The 22,204-nt window shown below is 45.3% G+C and overlaps 2 protein-coding genes across 2 annotated transcripts in view; one reads left to right on the top strand and one right to left on the bottom strand.

Moving 5' to 3' along the window:
• Positions 1-7,248: 7,248 nt before the first annotated feature.
• Positions 7,249-22,204, bottom strand: part of Cdc37l1 (cell division cycle 37 like 1) — a 63,264-nt gene continuing 48,308 nt past the window's right edge. Inside the window, exon 7 of the mRNA XM_031390045.1 lies at positions 7,249-8,932. Coding sequence (XP_031245905.1) covers positions 8,840-8,932 — 93 coding nt within the window. The 3' untranslated portion in view covers positions 7,249-8,839. The remainder of the gene's footprint in view (positions 8,933-22,204) is intronic.
• The window catches only part of Ak3 (adenylate kinase 3), a 27,640-nt gene continuing 18,093 nt past the window's right edge, over positions 12,658-22,204 (top strand). The window contains exon 1 of the mRNA XM_031390050.1: positions 12,658-12,954. Coding sequence (XP_031245910.1) covers positions 12,804-12,954 — 151 coding nt within the window. The 5' untranslated portion in view covers positions 12,658-12,803. The remainder of the gene's footprint in view (positions 12,955-22,204) is intronic.

The following is a 22,204-nucleotide window of genomic DNA, read 5'->3' as shown; positions in this document are numbered from 1 at the left end:
TCATTGGCAAGATTTTGGGTGACCTTTGACATTATCTTTAAGGTGTCACTAAAGAATTTTATTAAGACCACAGGGTTGTTCATGCTCTGGAGAGGACTGCAAGCTGCTGAGGTAAGAACCAGAATCAAAAGAATTGCTTGGGAAGTTCAAATGTTTTCACTGAAACATTAATTGTTTGGTTTGTGAGCATTCCAGAAAATATTTGGAAGAGAAAAGGGTCATTTTTGCAGTTCACACAGGCTCACGGTCCTCAGGCGGTTCATTGCTATTTCAAAGATCTCATTAGAGAATACTTTTAAATACGAGAAATAGTACATTTAAACTAGCAGCCTTCAATGGAAATGTGAACAGTGCTGGAATTCTTGATTCTCAGCTGGTGAGAGGTTTTGACAAGGCTCTTTAGTCAGGGTTTATTTTCTTCCCATGTCCCTATATCTCACATTTTTCTATCCTTAATCAATTACAGTTTTAATTGGCATTTATTTTTATTATGATTGTAACTGAGCATCATTTAAAAATATTTATTTTTTTTTATTTTTACTTATGCACATATATATGAGTGTGTGCACAAGAGTACAGGTTACCTTAGAGGCCAGAAGAGGGCGTTATACTCTTTATTATATAACTATGGGATTGCAGGCATGCAATGTGGGTGCTCAGAAACCAACTTGGATTTTCTGGAAGAACAGCCAGTGCTCTTAACCACTGAGCCATCTAGGTCCATATCTCTATATATACATATATGTGAGCTTATTTTTATTTTTCATTTTTTCTTTCCCTTCCTTTCCTTCATTTTTTTGTAGTTGAATATTGTTTTGAATTTATTGTTATTGTTTTATTATTATTATTTTGTATATGGGTGTTTTTGCCTGAAGATGTCTGTGGACCTTATGCATACAGCGCCAAGTTGCCCAGAAGAGAGCTTTAGGTTATTCTGAGACTGGAGTTAGATAGTTGTAAGCCACCATGTGGGTGCTGAGAATTGAGCCTGGGTCCTCTTTCTCTGGAAAAGCAGCCAGTGCTTTTAACCACAGAGGTTATCTTTTCCAGTTGCAGCCCTTGAACTTTTGACCCCCTTTATTTCTGTGTGCCACCATGCCCAGTTTTCATGTGGCACTAGGGACTGAACCCAGGGCTTCATGCACAGTAGGCAAGCCCTCTGACAACTCACCTACCCCTACCCCACCCTAAGAACTCATTCTTTCTCCTTCCTCCCTTCTTCCCTCCCTCCCTCCCTCCCTCTGTTCCTTCCTCCCTTCCTTCCTCCCTCCTTTCCTTCCTCCATCCCTCCCTTCATCCCTCCCTCCCTGCCTCCCTTCATCCCTCCCTCCCTTCCTTCCTTCCTGTCTGTATATTGGCTTGTCTTCCTCCCCTTCTCCTCCTCTTCCTCCTTTTCTCCTGTCGGATTGTAGATGGCCGCTTGTCTCTGGCCTGTTTTCCACAGCTGCTTTCCCTTTCCTGTTGGGCTTTAAAGCCCTGTTTAGAGCAGGCAGCAGCAGTGTGCCTCACCTGGCCTGCCAGAGCAGGAGGACGGCTTCTACATTTTCAGAAACTTTGTTGCAGCTCATGTAGTAGCACGGGTAGAGTTGATGTTGAGCTACAGTTGGCTGTGGCGGGAGTAGAGTTGATGTTGAGCTACAGTTGGCTGTGGCGGGAGTGGAGTTGATGTTGAGCTACAGTTGGCTGTGGCGGGAGTAGAGTTGATGTTGAGCTACAGTTGGCTGCGGCGGGAGTGGAGTTGATGTTGAGCTACAGTTGGCTGCGGCGGGAGTAGAGTTGATGTTGAGCTACAGTTGGCTGTGGCGGGAGTAGAGTTGATGTTGAGCTACAGTTGGCTGTGGCGGGAGTAGAGTTGATGTTGAGCTACAGTTTGGCTGTGGCGGGAGTAGAGTTGATGTTGAGCTACAGTTGGCTGCGGCGGGACTGTTTACTCTTTGGAAGTTGGAAAACTATAACTGCCCTCACCAGGACCATGCTCCTGGATATTTAACCCCTTTCCTATAATATAAATTGGAATTTTTTTCCTCCAGATTTTCATGTCTTTTGATTTTGCTTATAATGTGTTTGCTATATAAAAGTTATATTGTTTTGTTGGTTTTTATACTTCAAATTTTGACCATTTCCTCCATCCCTAGAAATTTTCTTAGGAATTTTAACACAGTATATTTTCTTATTTATGTAATTTCATTTCTTTAAAAAAAAAGCCTCAGGGGATGGCTCTCTTAGCAAACACTATGTAAGCATGAGGATCTGAGTTCAAGTCCTGCTACCTACATAAAAAACTGAGCGTACATGCCAGCTGAAACCCTAGAGCTGAAGCAGGTATAGACATGAGTATTGATAGTGCTTGCTGGCAGCCAACCTGGCTCCAAGTTCAGCATATGACCCTTTCTCAAAGGGCTATGTATAGAGCAAGATACCTCATGCCCTCTTCCTAACATGCTCTTGTGTGCACAAGCACCTGCACACATATTACACACACACACACACACACACACACACACACACACACACATACACAGACACTGTGGTGGTTTGAATATGCTTGGCCCATAGAAAGTGGTAGTGTTAGGAGGTGTGGCCTTGTTGGAGGAAGTATGTCACTGTGGGGGTGGGCTTTGGAGGGCTCCTCCTATGCTCAGGCTCCACCCATTGTGGAAGAGAGCTTCCTTCTAGATGTCTGAGGATGCCAGGCTTCTCCTGGCTGCCTCCCAATCAAGATGCAGAACTCTCAGCTCCTCCAGCACTATCTGCCTGGACACTGCCATGCTTCCCACCATGATGATAATGGACTGAACCTCTGAACCTGTAAGCCAGTCCCGACTAAATATTGCCCCCTTATGAGAACTACCTTGGTCATGGTTTCTCTTAACAGCAATAGAAACCCTAATTAAGAAAACACATACACACACACACACACACACACACACACACATATATACTCCCGTGAATACACACAGACACATATGCACACAAACATACACAAATACTATTCCCATACATGTATACCAATGTATGCACACACACATACAATTAAAGAACTAAGCATGTAACTCTGTTGTAGAATACTTGCTTAATGTGCAAGCCCTTGGACTCCATCACCAGTCACCCCCTCAACACACACACACACACACACACACACACACACACACATCAGTTAAGAGAATTATGGTGTGGAATGCTTGCCAAGCATGTGAATGACATTGGATTCAATCCCCAGAACAGCCAACAAACGAGCAACAAAGAAGAGCAAATATATATGTATGGTCTTTGATTACTAGAATTCATCTTATAATGGAGAATGAGATAAGACTACTTCTTTAGCTGGGTTGTGGCACATCACAAGCCTTTGGCCCCAGCACCCAGGAGGCAGAAGCAGGCAGATCTCTGAGTTCAAGGGCACCCTGGTCTATAGAGTCCAGGACTACACAGAGAAACCCTTTCTTGAAAAACAAAACAACCTGCCCCTAAAAAACCCAAAAGATCTCTTCTTTCTGTTAGCTGCCCCTTCACCTGAGGTTTATTAAGGCCCCCCTCCCATTGATATGAGATATCACCTATTAAATTTCTGCCATTATCACATATTAAATTTCTAGATCAAATTAAGCTTAACTTTTGAATTTCCTATGCCTTTATTCACGTTGACTGTCCCAGCAAAGACCCATGGCAACTTTTTTTTTTTTTTTTTTTTTTTTTTCAAAACAAGGTCTCTCTACATAGTCCTGGCTTCCCTGGAACTCACCATATAGATCAGGCTGGCCTTGAACTTACAGAGATCCGCTTGCCTCTGCCTCTTAAGTATTGGGACTAAAGGTGTGTGCCACCATTTAGTTTTATTTTGAGACAGGCTCTTGCCCTGTAGCACAGGCTCGCTGCAGGTTGTCCACAGCCTTCCTGTGCTAGGTTTACAAGCTTTTTGGGAAAGGAGATGCCAAAGCGCGGGGCGGTGGAAGCTCCGCTCTCCTGGATGCACTTGCTGCCTTTATAAGGGCTTCCATGCGGGTGTTCTCCACAGCCCCTTTGCACTGCTCGGCTCCCAACTTGCCCTTCTACAGACTGCCCTATGCACTTTGATCTTGCATTCCCCTGCCTTTAGAGCTGTGGGCCACCAAATTATTTGAATCACGGCAGCCCAGTTTCAGATCCTGTGTGAAGAAGGCACGACACGGACTAAGGTGACCGAGACGTACCACGGAGCAGACACGTACCGTGTGGAACTAGATGGTGGAGGCTGGGCTGTTTCCAAGAATACTAGGAAAAAAAAAGCCTGCCCTGCTGTAATGGTCGTGATGAGACCTGGGTAGAAAAGGAGGGTGTCGGGGACTTCTACTCTTCTTAAGAGGTTGTGACCAGAGTATAAGTGGAAATATGAACAGGAGACAATGCTTGGATGAGGCAGCACACACTGAGGTGTACTGTAAACTGAAGCATGCGCCATCTTTGTATCAAGTGGCAAAGAACTTGTCTGAATTGCATACTCTGTCCCACGATCGGCCAAAAGAGCCATCTGTCATTCAGGGAGCTGTGTAACTTCTTTTAACTTCGTAAGGTGACATGGAAAAAAATAAAAGCAATTTAAATATGGGAATTTATTGCTTTACTGATTGATTGATTGATTGATTGGGTGGTTGGTTGTTTTTCAAGACAGGGTCTGTCTACATAGCCTTAGCTGGTCCTGGATCTTGCTTTCTAGACCAGGCTGGCCTCAGACTTAGAGATCCACCTGCTTCTGCCTCTTGAGTGCTGGGATTAAAAGTGTGGGCCACTATCACTGGGGGGATTTATCTTTTAATAAGAGACAAGCCAGCTGTTGACTGACTGTGGGATGTTCTTTTAGCTGGACTGCCTTGTCTGGCCTCAGTGGGAGAGGATGCACCTAGCCCCACAGTGACTTGATATGCCAGGGTGAGGAGGCGGGGGAGAGGGTTCCACTCTTTCAGAGGAGAAGAAGAGGAGGGGGAGGGGAAGGATTGTGGGGGGTGCAGTGAGCAGCATGTAAAGTGAATAAATAAAAATAATAAATAAAGCTCAAAACAAGAAAAGAAAAGGGGGCTGGAGAGATGGCTCAGTGGTTAAGAGCACTGACTGCTCTTCCGAAAGTCCTGAGTTCAAATCCCAGCAACCACATGGTGGCTCACAACCATCTGTAATGAGATCTGATGCCCTCTTCTGGTGTGTCTGAGGACAGCTACAGTGTACTTACATATAATAAATAAATCTTTAAAAAAAAAAAAAAAGAAAGTATTCAATTTGAAAAAAAAAGAAAAGGAAAGAAAAAGAGGCAGGTCATAGAGATGACGCGAACCTCCAGCCTAGTCACCTGAAGAATGGAAAAGTAAGTTTAAAAGCAACGTGGGGCTGGGGCTGAGCAAGAGCTGTACCAAGGTGAGAAAGGGCCCGCTGCTACGCTCCCCTGCACTGGGAGAATGACCTCCCCATCCTGCCATCCACACCCCACCCGCAACACACACAGTAGCACAGAGGTGATGACCAACGCCCTGCCCATCACAGGATCCCCAGAACAAGCTCCTGTGGGCAGAATGGTTGGTTCCCTACCCAAGGCAGTGCGATGACTGTGCGCTGGGTCTCCTGGACCAGCTGGGGCGCACATAGCCCTAGCCATAACTGCAGAAGGGCACATGGCAAACCTCCGTGGCTGCTTGGTGCCAATCCTGCAGGCTCACAGGTTGCAGATGCGGTCAAGGCCGAGCTTCCTCACCTACACTTCAAAGGTTAGAGGACAAATAGTGAGACTCGATTCTTTCCTTCCACCATGTGGGTCTCAGAGACTGAATTCAGCCTGTCAAACTTGGCAGTGAGAGCTTTTACCTGCTGAGTCACCTTGCTGCCCTGCACTGCCCTCCCCCAAAGTGTTTCAATGAGTCAGCATGAAACAGGGTCGGATTTATTAGGCAATGGTAGGTAAGTATGCACTTTAAATTTAAGCATGAACATTTAGAGTGAAGCATCTTAAGTATGTTGTATGTGTGTATCTGAGCATATGTATATGATCTTGTGGCTTTGTAAGTAACATTGCTCAAAGGATATAATTTACAACCAGTTTATAACCAGGTTCAAGGATTAAGAGGTATTAAAACTTAGTAAAGTTTTAAAATTAAAGTAGAAAATGAACTGGCTTCTGTCCTTTTATCATGAAGAACTTCCTCATTTAAATGTAACCCCGAGGAGGTTTATGGGGTGGACTTGCAGGCCTAAGGACCAGAGGGGAGCCCTGATAAAGTTAACCTCAAAGATCACAGAATATTTTTGGCCTTAAGCAACAGTGGTGCATCAGTTTTTCTGAACTTTCTTGCTGGAGATAGCTCTGAGAAGAAAGGGTGGTTGTCTTTGAGGCAGTCTTCCTGACGTTGCCAGTTGTATTGTGGTTCTTGCCTCTTAGCCCGTGAGAAATGTAGACCAGATTTTGGAGCCAAGGGCCCAGATTTTGGGTCCTTCTCATGTCCCCAGAATTCCCTCTGTCTTTCCAGTTTGCCTCAGTGTCTCAGACTAAAAGCCTCTACTAGAAGAACTCCTAGTGGAATTGTGGAATCAGACCCCCTCTGAGACCCTGGAACTACAGAACCACTGATGGGAAATGACTGCCTAGAAGAGTCAGGGTCCTGACTCCAGCCCAAGAGAGGTGTGTGGACTGCACACAAAAGAGGTGTCCAGAGACTCAAGGTGCTGCTGTCCTCATGGTGGGACAGTGACACCTAGAGCCAAAGATTATTTTTAGGCCTTAAGATTTCATGTGGTTGCTCTGTGGGGTTTTGGGTTTACTTGGGACCTGTTAACCCTGTCTTGTTTTTTGTTTTACCCCTTTTAAATGAGAATAACTCATCCCTGTCTCAATATTGAGCTTTGAAAGCATGTAGCGTGTCTGATTTCACAGGTTCAAAGCTGGAGGGAAAGCAGAAGTTGAAATGAATTAAGGCTACTTCATTCATTAAAATGGAGCTACTTAGGTGGGATGAATGTGTTTTGGATCTGAGACAAGAGTTTTCAGAAGGGTGCAGAACTCACAGAAGGTGTCCCATGGGTTTGAAGGTTCTGCCCTCAGAACTCACGTTGATATTGCTACTGTGATGGTGCTGGGAATTGGTTCAGCTGTGGGACTTCACTCTCTAGGTGAATTTAAAGTCATAATAAAGAACAGTTGGTATGTGGGCTGTCAGTCCTTCTACCAGAGGAAGACACAAAAGGAAGGCCCATGCTGGCATCTTGCTCTTGAAGTTCCTAACCTCCAGATTTCTGAGACAACTCATTTCTTTTCTTTAAATTGTCTAGTTTCAAGCAGCATGTTACAGAACACAAGATAGAGTCAGATGTTATAGATGTTTACAATGAATTTTGAATGTATCCAAGAACAACTAAATACCCCTTTCCTAGCTCTCTGGGCTCCTACCACTAACATACCCCCCCCTTCATGACCCCTACAGACTCCAATTAGTACTGCCTGAATGTTCCTGGGTGTTGGGTCATTCAGCCTACTAGAAAGCCCCGCCCCGTCCACCTTCCACCCACCATATGTGCTCCTCCCTCAGCTGCTGTTAACTGTTAATAGTTTCTTAGCTGGGGTTGAGGGTTATGACCCCTCTTCCCAGCTCATGCTGACTGGCTTAATCTTGTGCAGATCTTATGCAGATAAGCACAGCTGCCCGGAGTTCATGAGTACAACGGTCACTTCGTGTCCAGAGGACAGCATTTCATAGCACTCCTCCCCGCCCTCCAGCTCTATCTGCTTGATTTCTTTCCCCTCTTCCACGAAGTCCCTGGAGCCTCGGGGAGGTTGATAGAGATGTCACAATTAGAGGTGGGCACCCAACACACCTTTTCCCAGCACTCTTAGGTAGTTATGTGTGTTGGCATGGACTGTTACTGCACAAAGAAATTTCTTTGGCCAACGGTGAGAGTGCCATTTACCTATGAGTACAAGCATATTTAGAAGGCAGTTTGATGACATGTCCATTTAACAAATGAGCAGCAGGAGCTTCCCCAAGTAGGGCCTACAACCTCCTCAAGCCGTAGACTTTTGACCAGATTTATAGTGCCAGGCATGAATCCCCTCTTGTAGAGTTAGTCTCAAAATCAAAGATGAAATAGTTGGTTACTCCCATAACAACTATTCCATTTTCGTCTCATGGGCACATCTTGTCTGGCAGGATCCCACTATGTAGTCCTGGCTGGCCTGGAACTCAGAGAGATCTGCCTGCCTCTGTCTCCCAAGTGCTGAGATTAAAGGTGGGTCTCGTCACATCTGGCTACCCAGTTCTCACGACTTGTGCCACGGCACGCTTGCTCACATTGACACTTAAAACCATCACGATCATTGTCTTTTATCATAGGGCATTTGGTTGGTTTTAACCACAGGGCAGCTGGATGGTTTTAGCTAGCGGTGGGTTGTGTGTGTCTCTCTTTATGGGGCTTCTCCACATGGGCTAGGCTTTCGTACATTGCTGTGTCCTGGCTAGTCAGACTCCTTACCCAGCTACTGCAGGTTTCCAAATTGAGTGTTGCAGCCAAACAGTCAGAAAACCAAAGCTGCTTCATCCTTCAGGGCCTATCCTTACTCAGCTCGTTAGAACAGTCACATGAGTCGACGCAGTTCAGAAGTTGGCATCTTCAGTCGGGAAGTGACAGAAACAGCACACAGGAAGAGCACCGGGTCTCTAAATTGGGTGCGAGCCTCGGCCATCTTTAGACAATCCCACTTGGCCCCAGCAGCTGATAAGGCCTTGAGGGACGTGGACTCTCTCGACCTCCCACACTCTCTGGTTATCTCCTCATTTGTTTGCTCCAGACTCGTGACTTCCAGACTGCTTTCCAAGCATTCCTCTCTTCAGCGCCCTTTCTTTGGATCTTTCCATTCTCTCTCCAGAACATTCTTCCTCCTTTTATCTTGATGGTTTGTTCTCGGCCTCGAAATGTTGACCTGTGTGACAGAACAGCAACAGCTTTATCCTAATCCCACGTCTCCTCTCCTTCTATATTTTTCTGTGGCACCTCTGAACATCCGCCATTCCATGTATTTTTATGTTTGTGTCCATCTTCTTCCCACAGCAGAACATTAGCTCAAGGGAACAAGCAATGTATCTCCTTTGTTTAGGTTTGTGTGCTTGTCTGTTGGGTTGCTGGGAGTCAAATCCGGGCCCTCAAACTCACTACATAAAGACTCGATCGACAAGCTACATTTGCAACTCCCGTTTCAGGTTTGAAATGGCTCTCTTTGGCCAACAATCACCAAGGACCTGAGATTTACCAACACTACATCAGGGGGTTTGGAGGTTGTGGTTGGAGAAGATAGAAGTTCTGGCCAATGTCTTTGCTGTAGCATTTTCTAAGACCCTGAGCCAGAGGCACCTAGCCGAGCTGTGCAGGTGTCTGCATTCCTGATGGATGCTAACTATGAGATGATAGCCATCATTGTTTTAAGTTGCTAAGTTTTGGGATAAGTGGTTAAGTTGTAATAGGTAATTAATAAAGAGTCTCTCTGAGTGATATTATTTTATTAACACACACACACACACACATACACACAGAGGTTTGGCCAATGAGGTATCTCAGAGTCAGGCAGAAAGAGATATAAGAATGTACATATCAACACACTCCCCTCTGGGAACCCAGGCACCATAGACCAGGAGACTGAAGAGCAGAAGGACAAATCTGTCCTAGCCCTCCAGCCCAGTGAGTAAGCCATGAAGAACGAGTTCGAGTAGCTAAATCTGTGCTAAGCCATCAAAGGCCTGGGCCACTTCTTCTGCAATAGGTACCAGACACTCCTTCCTCTTCCGGGTTCTTTTGTCTTCTCTGGACTTCTAAGCTAGCCAGGGCTTCCCAGACACTGACTCTGTCTATCCTTCCTTCTCACTCACCTGTCTCATGCTGAGACAACATGCTGAGACAATGTGCACACACGCAGATTTCTGGAACGAGTATATTCATTTCCCAGGCCTTGCTGTAACAAACGGCCAGGAAGGTTCAGCTTAAAGGGAAGAGGCGATTTCTCTTATAGTTTGGGAAACTTTGAGCCAAAAGCAAGGTATTCGCAGCATGGGGAGTTCTCGTAAGGCCTCTAAGAGAGAACAGTGCCTTCGTCTTTCTCTAGGCATCTGGTGCTGTCACTGCTCTTTGGTATTCCTTGGCTTGCAGCCTTTCAACTCCAGTCTCTTGCCTGTTACCACACATTATTCTTGTCTTCATATCACATCTGGTAAAGACGATGTCTGACCACCCCAACATGATCTCCCTAACTATTCCTGTAACAGCTCTTCTCTAAATGAGGTCACACTCTGAGTCACTGAGACCTAGTGCCAGCCACACCTTCACATTTTAGGGAGACAGTTCAACCTAGGCCACATACCTACAATCCCTGATCCACTCTGTCCCTTCTAGGGATTTGAAATATTTAATGTTTAATGTGACAAAACAATACTCCTTAGTTTCTTACCAACAGACATTTATTGAATGCCTACCACACACAGGGCAGTCCTCTGAGCTTTCTTCAACACAAATGGATCTGTAGAAACATTTGGCCATACAAAGTTCAGGCACCCTTGCTAGATTAAAACTCAAATTAACTTTGCCTTCCAACATTATCAATAGTAAGTTAAACAGGAAAACAAAGACTCACGTAAATAAATACGTGTGTGTGTCGAAATGACTGCCCTGAGCCCAGTTGCCAGGAGACATGCCAGCTTGGCAGCCTCTTACTCCTCTGTAATCAACAGCTTTGAGCGAAGCCGAAGTTGGCAAGCTCCTGTGGGCCTGTTAAAGTGACCACACATCCTGCTTCCTCCAACCCTAAATCTCTAAACACCTCACATTTTATATATTCACATGTTTGCTTCTGTCTTCTCTCCCCAATAGAACATTAGCTCCAAGAGAACAAGCAATGGATCTCTTTGTTCAGGTTTGTGTATTTGCTTGTTGTGATTCTGGAAGGGGGTCCTTAGTTGCTACACTCTCTAACCCATCGACTGTTTGAACACCCTACCCCCATAATTGAAATTTCCAAAGATTTGCTTTCAAAGCTGAAACCACAAGTGTTCCCGACTGTGGAGATTGGACATGCTTCTCTCCACCAGCAGGTTTTCTGGTTCTGGAATTGCATAACCTGTTCTTGTCCAGACAGTACCCTTCTTGCCTCTCCTCCCTTCCTCCCTTCCTTTCCTCGGGGTACCCTCATGCTCTCCTCCTAACTCCACACACAGGCATTGACTGTGTCATTAACTTATTTACTCCTTCTTGTGCAGTAATAACAATGTGAGAGCCGCTCATTTGCTTTTTTAAAGACAGGGCTGTCTGCCTCACCTTGCCAACGGAGACCAGGTCTTCTCTCTGAGAAAGCAAACCTCCCTTGCCACCCTCCCCACGACCCCCGAAAGAATTTTTACTTGGAAACTGCAAGTAGTTTTGAACCAGTCATTTGGCAGCCTCTGAGGGGCACACATGGTGTTTCCTTTAGAGACACTTTTCTGTTTTCCATGTGCCCAGCACAAAAAAACAAACAAACAAACAAACAAACAAAAAAAAAAACCGTATCACACGGACAGTGGGCAACATTCACTGAGCACTTTCCTGTAGTTGGTCTTGTACAGGCAACTCACACACCTTTCTACTCCACACTAATCTCCTGCATCCATTTTATAGGTAAAATACGACTCAATCGCTTCTCTTCTGCTTCTGTTACTTCGTCACTCTCCCTCTGTATTTCATTCAGAGCCAATGCCAGGCCTTCACTGCCCTCCACCCCTTCTGTTTAGTTGTTGTTTGTTTTTCCAAGACAGGGTTTCTCTGTGTAGCCCATGCTGTCCTGGAACTCACTCTGTAGACCGGGCTGGCCAGGAATCATGAGATCCGCCCGCCTCTGCCTGGGTGCTGGGTTTAAAGGCATGTGTCACCACTGCCTGCTGGTTTGTTACTGTTTTTTGTTCACAGTACTGTTTCAAAAGCCCTTACTCGTTTGCTTTCACCACTGGACGGACAAACAAGCAAGAAAACAAACCACCAGCAGCAGAAACTAGGGTTTGTTCAGCATAGCATTCTCGGAGGCCTCTGAGTACAGTGGCACACAATGGGCACTGGATAACTCCCCCTGGAATGAATGCATTTCTGAAGGAGCTAGTTCGAAGTTAACAGTTAGCAGCTAGCTACTTTTGGTTCTGAAAGTGAATTCAGGGAGATGAGACAACATACTTCACTTGATGAAAACGTCAGTGAGGAGGGTTCAAGGTTATCCCTGGAGGAGAAGGAAATGGGGTGAAAAGGGAGAGGGAAGAAGGTCAAGGGAGGATTGGTGTGAAAAGGGGAGGGGGGCATTTGGTGAACCAGAGGAGCAGAGGGGACACAATATGGGGCATGCTGCTTCCTGCTGGATCTGAGCAGGACAGAACTTGGCTCTTAGAAAAGACTAAGGGTGAAAAAGATGAACACAGAGGGAAAAAATGAAATCTAGCCATCCAGAGATGCCAGAGGAAGATTAGAAGTAGAAGGGGGTGATCAGAGGTTGTCCACTGGGGAGACGGGCACAGCCTGCAGGCTGGGATAAGGCAGCACAGGGCACAAGGGTCTGGGGATGCCAAGAAGCGAGGGGTGGAGCCCAAGGGAGTGGGGTGCAGGGGCGCGGAGGGGCGGTGCGGCAGCCCGCGGGGCGGCCCCGGTGGCCGTCGCTCACTTCCGGGAGAGCCGGGCGCCCTGGCCACCGCCCGCTTGCTGCTGCCAGCCCTCCAGGGCCGCGGAGTCTGTGAGCGCGCAGGCCAGGCCGCAGTCCAGCGTCTGCGCAGCTCGGGCCACCACCCGCTACCATGGGGGCGTCGGGGCGGCTGCTGCGCGCGGTGATCATGGGGGCCCCGGGCTCCGGCAAGGGCACTGTGTCGTCACGCATCACCAAATACTTCGAGCTGAAGCACCTCTCCAGCGGGGACCTGCTCCGCCAGAACATGCTGCAGGGCACAGGTGGGAGCTGAGACCGAGGGCTGGAGGCGTGCGATCGTCCCGGCGGGGCTTTGCGGGCCGGGGTCGAGGGTCCTGCGATGCGGGTGCAGTGCTCCCCGACCTCGCCTGGGGAAAGAGCCGTTGAGCCCCGAATCCTCTGGCCTCCGTGGGCAGTTTCGGGTAGATGGGGGAGGGGGAGGAAGGGACTAGGAAGTTCAAAGACTGAAGGAAAGCCCTTTTGTTTTTAGAAGCTCATTCGACCCCGCTGGCAGCTGCTGGAGGGTTCCAGCCTCACAAGCTGTGCCTGCCTCTCCACGTGTCCTTGGACGCAGAAGGCAGGCTTTAGCTCTGCCAGGGTTAGCTTTATTTTTTTTTCCCCTACACCCCCTCCCGCCCATGGTAAGCTCCGTGGGATCTTGTACTTCTGACCTTTCTCTCTGCAAGGTCAAGTATTACTTATCCTCATTGCAGGCGCAAGGTTGGCTTAGATTTTGTTGCCCCCAGACATTTTAGGCACTAAAGTTATCCTTGTAGCAATTACATAAATGATTGTTGTGTTTCTCCTGCCAAATTCTTCTAACTCAGCACAAAAATCTAGTCAACTAATTTCACTTTACAACGGGTGGGTTTGTGGTAAGTTCTATTTTAAGAAAAGCATTTTTTAATTTATTTCTTGAGACTGTCATTCGATGTAGCCAAGGATAACTTTAACTTAAATTTGACATCCTCCTGTCTCAGCTTCCCTAGTGAGTACTGGGATTACAGGCGCCAGCCATCTAACAGCTGTAAACTATTTTTAAAAAGCTTACACCAGATGTGTTTTTCCACAATAGTGTTGACCTTCGATTACAAACTAGTGCCTATTTTGAAATTCATTTGAAGTTTATTTAGAAATAAACAGAAATAATACCTGTTCAAGGTTTAAAAAATGAAGAAAGTAAAGGTCAGGGAGAAAAGGGAAAACAGAAATGCTTAAAGTAAAAAACAAAGTTTTCTCTTAGTCCCTGCCTCAGCCAGGTTCCTCAGAGAGAAACAATGTATTTCCTTCTGCAAATGTCTTTGTGTAAAGCTCGTTTGTACAACCTCAGTGTATCAAGTTACTCTACATCCGACGTTTTCACGCACTGCATTCAGCCCATGATCCCATATGGAGACAGATGTCCATTGCACTGTTTGCCATGTGTCTGCTGAATCTACTGCGATTTATTTACCTGCCCACTCCCTCCTGGTGAGTGTATAGCTAATTTCTAGGAAAGGGTGTTTTTTGTTTTGTTTTTTGTTTGTTTAAAAGACACTGATATTCAAATAGGGGGTGGGGGTCAATCCACTGTTTTCAGTTTCTTTGGCTGGATCCTCTGCACCCCTGGAGCATGTTTTCATTCTCTTCTAATGTTGACCTTCAGAAATAATAAAGGTTGCAGTTAATTAAACCTTATGGAGAGGTTAAGTTGTTTGACTCTTGCTAAATGCTCTTAGTGATACAGATTGCAAGGTTAGTTACTGCAAACAGTCCCAAGTCCTGAGACTGCCTGGCTCATTTGCTGCTAGTCAAAGTACAGAAGAAGTCTTTAGGGGTGACCTGCAGACCGACTTAGAGCTGGCCTGACTATGGGTGGCAAAGAATGCTCATTGACAGGAAAACACAGACCGTTTGAAAAGAGTCAATGGGAGGGTATTTAGATACATTTCTGAAAAATAAAGAAACAAAGCTTCTTGCTACACTTTAACCCCTGTTAAGTGAGCACGGAGAGAGACTAGAGAGACCAAGGGAAGGAACACACAAAGTTGTTCAGCTCCCAATCAGCAGTTTTAATGGTCAGTTCTTTTTTTATGACACAGAAAGACAAATATTCTCTTAATACAAACTTTAAAAGATTCATTATTGGAAGTAAGTTTTTTCATTTTAACAGGGTCTCACACAGTTGCTCTAGCTAGTCTTGAATTTGTAGCAATCCTCCTGCCTCAATTTCATCACAGTGTTGGAATTGCAGATCCTTCAGGCTCTGCTAGAAGAACTAAAAGTTCATGAGAGAAGTCTCTGCAGGTCAAAGTTCAAGGTACACAGAGGGGCTGGGTCTTTGTTCAGCTGGGAAAAGTTACAGATCTCAGAGGGAAGCCCTAGCCAGGCCCCTTGGGATGGTTTCCACTGAGCCTGGCTCATCTAGTTGATACTTGAAATCCAGAACTTGCAGGTCCTGGGATGTCGGGGGTCACTTGTTCTTCAAAGAAGTATGGACAACCCCTTAGTAAGAACAAAAGCAAAGCTTGGGAGGCGCCATGAGATTGTTCCCACAGATGTTACGGTTTATTATGTAGAGTCTTTTATACTAAATGGTATCTGGCAGATCCTGTGTAGGTCCTTTGCAAATTTATATTGAGAATATAGTCTATATTCTTTCTATATATTGAGAATATATTCTCAATAAATATGTGTGAATGGATTAGATATTTCCCACAGAATTAAGCAAAGGAGATGTAATCTTTAAAAAAAACAAAAAACAAACAAACAAAACCCAAAAAACTGAAAACAAAATCCGAGAAAGTGCTTCATGTCTTCTGATACTAAATCACAAGGAAGGAACCAAGTGACGAAGAACAGAGGAGAGAAGGAAGGTATGGAAGAATGCAGAAGGGGAACTGACGCCCTACATTAGCTGGCCTCACCAGCAGACATAGCGATTAACCCTTTGGTGCTCTCCTTTCCCTCTTTGTTGCGCTTGTGTGCAGTTGTACAACTGTTACTGCTTTGTGTTTTGAGCATGCTTATGTGTCGTCTCAGATTTAAGTTCACCAAGACTGAACAAGAAATGTAAACTTTGTCCGTTACCGACTATTCAATTTTCCCCATGCCAGACACCGAATCTCAGGCATTGTGCATGCCAACCAAGCACTGTACCCCGGGCTGCCTCTCCAGACTCCTATTTACTGGAGATTTGTGTTCTTAACTATTCTTTGCTATAATAAATAGTGCTGTATATCCGAAGAGCTGGCAGCAACTTTGCTTGTTTTCCTTTGAGTCAATTCTAGGGGTGGAGTTCCTAGGAACTACCCGTCATTTCATAAGTGTTCTTTATAACCCTGACTATACGGTTTAGCAGGTGTTCAGTGGCCATGGTGATAGGATCCATTCGTTCCAGCAGTAATCACGTCACTGTTTCCTACTTTGACTTAAAATGCAAGATATGAATAGTATTCCTTAAGACAAAAAGTCTACGTGAGAAAAAGAGCCATCTCCGAAGAGATGGTAATGACTCTGGAAACAGCAGTTGCCCTGTTGACAGCAGCAGACCTGGAGACCTGAGATTGCCAACCAGGACGGAGCAGTCAGACGAGCAGTCAGACGGCTACAGCCCGAGACTGACATGGTTACTTAATCCTCTCATTCCTTTCATGAGAAAACCGAGTTCCACAGAGGTTGAAGAATTCCCTTAGTGATAAACAGCCTTTCCGTACTCAGCCAGGGAGCACATATCCTGAAGTGGATGATACAGACTCATTGGTCTGGGCCTAGACAAGGGTGAGATTCAAATCATGAACTACCCCTCTCATATACACAAAAACCAAAATGGAAATAAACTGCATTTTCTGAGGTACCAGGATGGAAACCCTGGCCCCGAGAGTCAATTATATATATATTTTTCCACAGATCAGGACTTCCAAAATTGAGGTTCGTGACGTAATTTTAGGTAGATTTTTAAAAAAAATTTATTTCAAGGTGCATTTGCAAAAAACCTTACTATTTTATGGACATTTCAGTTTACTTATTTAAAGGGTGTGTTGCTTAAGGGAAACTAACAGTAATGCTCCATCTGTGGCAGCCGTAGTAACACGAGCATGTGAGCAGCAGAGTCTGGTCTGGCTCCTTGGTGGGTGCTTCGTCTGTACCGCCAGTCTAGAGGGCCAACCATTTAGATCTCACTTGCTATCATCTGTATGGAGGGGGCATCTAACTCAGTAGGCAATCTTGGGCCCCCAATTGTCCATATGGCCAAGTATCATTGTGTAGACCAGTGAAGCATAGGTGTGGAAAACTATCTTTGATTGAGGGTAAAACAGTTTATTTTTATAAAGGTAATTTGTAATAGTCAATACATTTACATGGCTTGGAGTTAAAAAAAAAAACTAAATGAATATTTAGTCATGAGAGCCTTGTAAAATATTTCATGTACATGCCAGGCAGTGGTGGCGCATACCTTTAATTCTAGCACTTGGGAGGCAGAGCAAGTTCCACGACAACCAAGACTACACAGAGAGACTTCATCTTAAAAAAACAAAATAAATAAATTAAAAATATTTCATGCACACATGACTTGATTCTAATCTGTCTTCCCTTAGCGGGATGTTTCTCAACTTGTGGGTGACAGAGTGAATTCTAGGACATCCAAGTCTACAGCGAGAGACCTCATCTTAAAAAAACAAAAAACTAACTAAATAAACATTTATGCACACATGACTTGATGCTGGTCTGTCTTCCCTTGGTATGATGGTTCTCAGCCTGTGTGGGCCAAGACCCCTTGGGGGAGGTTGAAAGACCCTTTCACTGGGGTCACCTAAGGCCATCGGGAAATACAGATAGTTACATTACAGTTCATAACAGTAGCAACATTACAGTAATGAAGAAGCAACAGAAATAATTTTATGGTTGGGGTCACCAGGACATGAGGAGCTGTATTCAGGGGTCACAGCGCTAGGAAGGCTGAGAACCACGGCCTTTGTGTTCTCTGCACAGCTCCATAATGTTCAAAACAGCATGCTTTCTGGGAGTGCATTCCATTTCTCCTCAGCTTTGCCTTGGTGAGATGACTCATACAACATCAACATTTCAAGTGCATGTAAAATCCAGTGCACTTAGTATGTCACAGAGTTGAGTAATGGTTACCACAACAGATTTTAGAACATTTTTATTACCCACAAAAGAAACCTCATACCTATGAGACACTCCCATCTCCACCCACCCCACCTCTGGCAACACTGCTGTATGTTTCAGTCCCACATTCTGGACATGTCAGAGAAATGAAATGATAGTCTGTGGGTTTTTCTCCCTGGCTTTTTTCACTTAGCATAGTAATATTTATTTACTTCTAGCATGTTCTTAGGGCTATTTGGGGAAGGCTAGGGAGAGACTTGAGGCGTGGCCTCTTACCTCCAAGTATGTGTGTGTGTATATATGTGCATACACGAGTGCCATACTATGTATGTGAAGGTCAGAGGACAACTTGGGGATGGGAGGATTGTCTCCTTCTATCTTGTGGATCCAATCAGGTTGTAATGCTCAATTGTAAGCATCTCCAACCCTGAGCTATGACTGCTGTTTTCAGAGTGTCTCACTGTGTATCCCAGGCAGATGTGAACTCCTGGGCTCAGGTGACCCTCTTAGTTTGGCTTCCTGGGTAGCTGAAACTTGGGGTGAGTGGCACTGTTCCCAGCTTAGGCTTTTTAAGGGTTCCCCCATGTTGAAGTCCTAGTACTTCATTACTTTCTACTTTATTATATGGATGTGTTAAGATTTGTTCAGTTGATACTTGAATTAGCTTCTCTTTCTCCATTATTTTGTATCTAAATAATTCAGAGCAATCTTTAAAAATAAAAATTGGTTTATGACTACTACCACAAAAAGCTTCTGCTAAATTGTTTTTTTTTTTTTCCCATTTTTAGTATAGAAAACAATGTGTTTCCTTTGGTGTTTTTATGCATATGTCACTGTTCTTGGTTCTCCTTCATCCCCTACAACACAGAGCCCCCTTCATAAATCATTTAATAAAACACCACAGCTGGAACTCAGGAGAATCCTGACCCGTCTGTCTGATCACATATCCATCTATCCATCCATCCATCCACCCAGTGATCGGTGGGTCCATTAGGTGTACACAGAGTACAAGATTCCACTGAAGGTGCTCACAATGAGGGCAGGGGTGTGGGGTCAGGCAGGCATGTGGATGCATTGGTCACAGTGGTGTGGGGTCAGGCAGGCATGTGGATGCATTAGTCACAGTGGCTGTCACAACAGCACAGCAGACTGGATGGCTGAAATACAATTGTTTTTGGAGCCTAGAAGTCCAAGATCAGGGCTCTGGAAGGGTTGGTTCCTGGCGAGGCTTGCCTTTCTGGCAGCTAACCAGAGCTACCTTCTGACTTTCACCTTTGGTGGCCCTTCTTCTGTGCTGAGGTACTCCTGCTGTCTCCTCTGAGTTTAGTTTCTGTCAGATTGAGGCCCCACCTTATGACCCCATTCAACCTTAATTACCTTCGTCTTGAGGTAAATATAGCCTATGAATACAGTGAAACATTAGGCGTTAGGTTAGTGTTTCAGTATGTGGACATGGAACTGAAATATCCCAGTCCACGGCAGAATGTAGACATACATGATGGCTTCAGAAGAGGGAGAGGGGCAGGGGACAGAGGGAGGAGGTTGTGGCATATGGAAGCCTAAAGAACTTTTGGTTTCCTAAGAAGTTGAGGCTGGCTTACCGTAAGAGTCTGTGGTGGCTTGGATGTGCTTGCCCCAGGGAGTATGGCTTTGTTGGAGGAAGTGTGTCACTGTGGGGGTGTGCTTTGAGACCATCCTTCTAGCCTCATGGGAGACAGTTTTTTCCTGTTGACTTTCAGAACAAGATGTAGAACTCTCAGCTCCTCTAGCACCATGCCTGCCTGGGCACTGTCATGCTTCCTGCCATGATGATAATGGACTGAATCTCTGAACCTATAAGCCAGGCCCAATTAAATATTGTCCTTTATAAGAGTTGCCTTGGTCACAGTGTCTCTTTACAGTAATGGAAACCCTAAGACAAAGTCCTTTAAAATAATGTCTGTTTCATTGGTATAATCAAAGACTAGACACTGAATAATTCATATATAACAACCTGAAGTTTATGTAGTACACAGTTATTGGGACTGGAAGTCTCATAATCTCAGGGCTGTTCCTGCGTTTGTGCTGTGTTATACCTTGCAGGCAAGTGGGTGCATGGAGAAAAGAAACCACAATAAGCAGTCACCAAGAACTCATCCAACATCATTAATCACTGTATGAGGGTGGAGTTAAGACGCAAACCTCTCAAAGGTTCTACCGCCCCTCAACCTTGTTTCTCTGGGCACCAGATTTATGAGTTTTGGCTCATGAACATCTGGCCACCCAACACATATCTGTATCTTTTGATCTGTTTATTCTGGGCAAACCACATGGTTCTGAATCAGATTATTTATCAAAAGAAGGAGCAAGGGAATTGTGCAGAGGCTAGGAGGGCCAGTGTGTGTTAGTTTCCTGGTAAGGGGTAGGCCTGGAGGGAAGGGGGTGAAGGGAAAGGGAAGAGATTAGATGAAGACAGACCATGTAGACCATGTGCATGCTAGGCAAGCATTGTGCCACTGCCAGACCCGTGGAACTGGGTGAAATTCTGTCCTGAAGCACAGTGAGGAGGAAGCAGGGGACAGATGGGTCTGAAAGAAGCCTTCCAAGTTGTGTCATCCTTGAGGGGAGGGGGCATGAAGCAGCTGGGGGGAGGAACCATGGCCCTGGAGATTCTTGTGTTCGTGAATTTTTTTAATGTAATTCTCATGAAATACTCAATATCTGGAAGTATTATAATAATTATGTAGGGGTAGGGGTAGATTTAAAGGAACATTCATGGGCCTGGAGAGATGGCCCAGCTAGTAAGATTTGATTGACCAGGTTTGATTCCTAGCACCACATGGCAGCTCATTACTGTCTGTGACTCCAGTTCCAGGGGATCTGAGGGCCTCTTAGAAAAAAGTAATCAAAAGAGACAAATGAGGTCTACATATATTATGTGCACAGAGCTTTCCAAAGTCTATTTTTTTAAAAAAAGATGTATCATTTTATATATATGAGTACACTATAGCTGTACAGATGGTTGTGAGCCTTCATGTGGTTGTTGGTCAACCCTGCTCACTCTGGTTGGCCCTGCTCACTCAGTCCCTGCTCCCTCTGGCCCAAAGATTCATTATTATAAATACAATGTAGCTGTCTTCAGATATACCAGAAGAGGGCATCCAATCTCATTACAGATGGTTGTGAGCCACCCTGTGGTTGCTGGGATTTGAACTCAGGACCTTCGGAAGAGCAGTGTTCTTACCCACTGAGCCATCTTGCCAGCCCTCCAAAGTCTTTTATTTAGTTACTCTAAAATTTTATTTTTATTTGTGTGTGTGTGTGTGTGTGTGTGTGTGTGTGTGTGTGTGTACGTGTGTACATGTGACTGCAATTCCCTTAGAGCCCAGAAAAGGGCACTGAATCCCCTGGAGCTGGAGTTACAAGCCAGCGCCTGCATCCTGGGTGCTCATCTGTGACCCCAGCGCCTGCATCCTGGGTGCTCATCTGTGACCCCAGAACCTGCATCCTAGGTGCTCATCTGTGACCCCAGCGCCTGCATCCTAGGTTTTTTAACCACTCTGTGGATGCTGGGAACTGAACTCAGGTACTCTGAAAGAGCAGGAACGCTCTGAATAGCAGATCCACAACTCCAGCACCCTCGCTATCCCAAAAAGTGTTATATTAATGAGTCTGGAGAACACTTTCAGAAACCAGGTCCTTTCCTGGACACTGTTTTGTAAACTTGATGGTATGCTTGTCAAATGGCAACTGGTATAGTAATGATAAATTCTGCGTTAAAATTCATAGTGTAGGTGTCATCCACCTTTTTCTTTGGGATGGGGCGTCTCACTGGCCTGGAGTGAAATCTCCTGCCAAGTGAGGTAGGCTCTCTGGCCAGCAAATCCTGGGATCCGCCTGCTTCTGCTGACTCCCTTCTGTATCCTATGCTCCAACCACCACAGCAGCTTCTGTTTTCTGGGGACTGAATTGAGGTCCTCATGCTTTCGGGGCAAGTGCGAACCAACTGAGGGATCATCCTTCTTAGCCCTTCTGGAGCTTTTTCCTACCAAAAGTTTTTAGAAGCTGTAGGAAAATGAAATATGTAAACATTTGTTTATTTAGTGGTGTACACTACATGATGAGAAATAGCCTTACTTTTGTAAAAACAAATATTTTTGAGATAGGGTCTCTTGTAGTCTGGGTGGGCCCCGAGCTCTCTGTGTAGCCTGGGATGATCTTGTACTTCTGATACTCCTGTTTCCACTAACCCAATGCTGAGATTACAGGCTTGTTCATCCACCATGGTCAGTCTTCTGCTGGAGAGCTACCCCAAGGTAGCTCCTTTTATGCTAAGCAAATGCTTTTAAAACTCAGCTAAAGCCGGGCAGTGGTGGCGCATGCCTTTAATCCCAGCACTTGGGAGGCAGAGGCAGGCGGATTTCT

The sequence above is a fragment of the Mastomys coucha genome, unplaced genomic scaffold, assembly GCF_008632895.1.
Source record: "Mastomys coucha isolate ucsf_1 unplaced genomic scaffold, UCSF_Mcou_1 pScaffold21, whole genome shotgun sequence".
Taxonomy (NCBI): Eukaryota; Metazoa; Chordata; class Mammalia; order Rodentia; family Muridae; genus Mastomys; species Mastomys coucha.
This window is presented reverse-complemented; position numbering and strand designations above follow the sequence as displayed.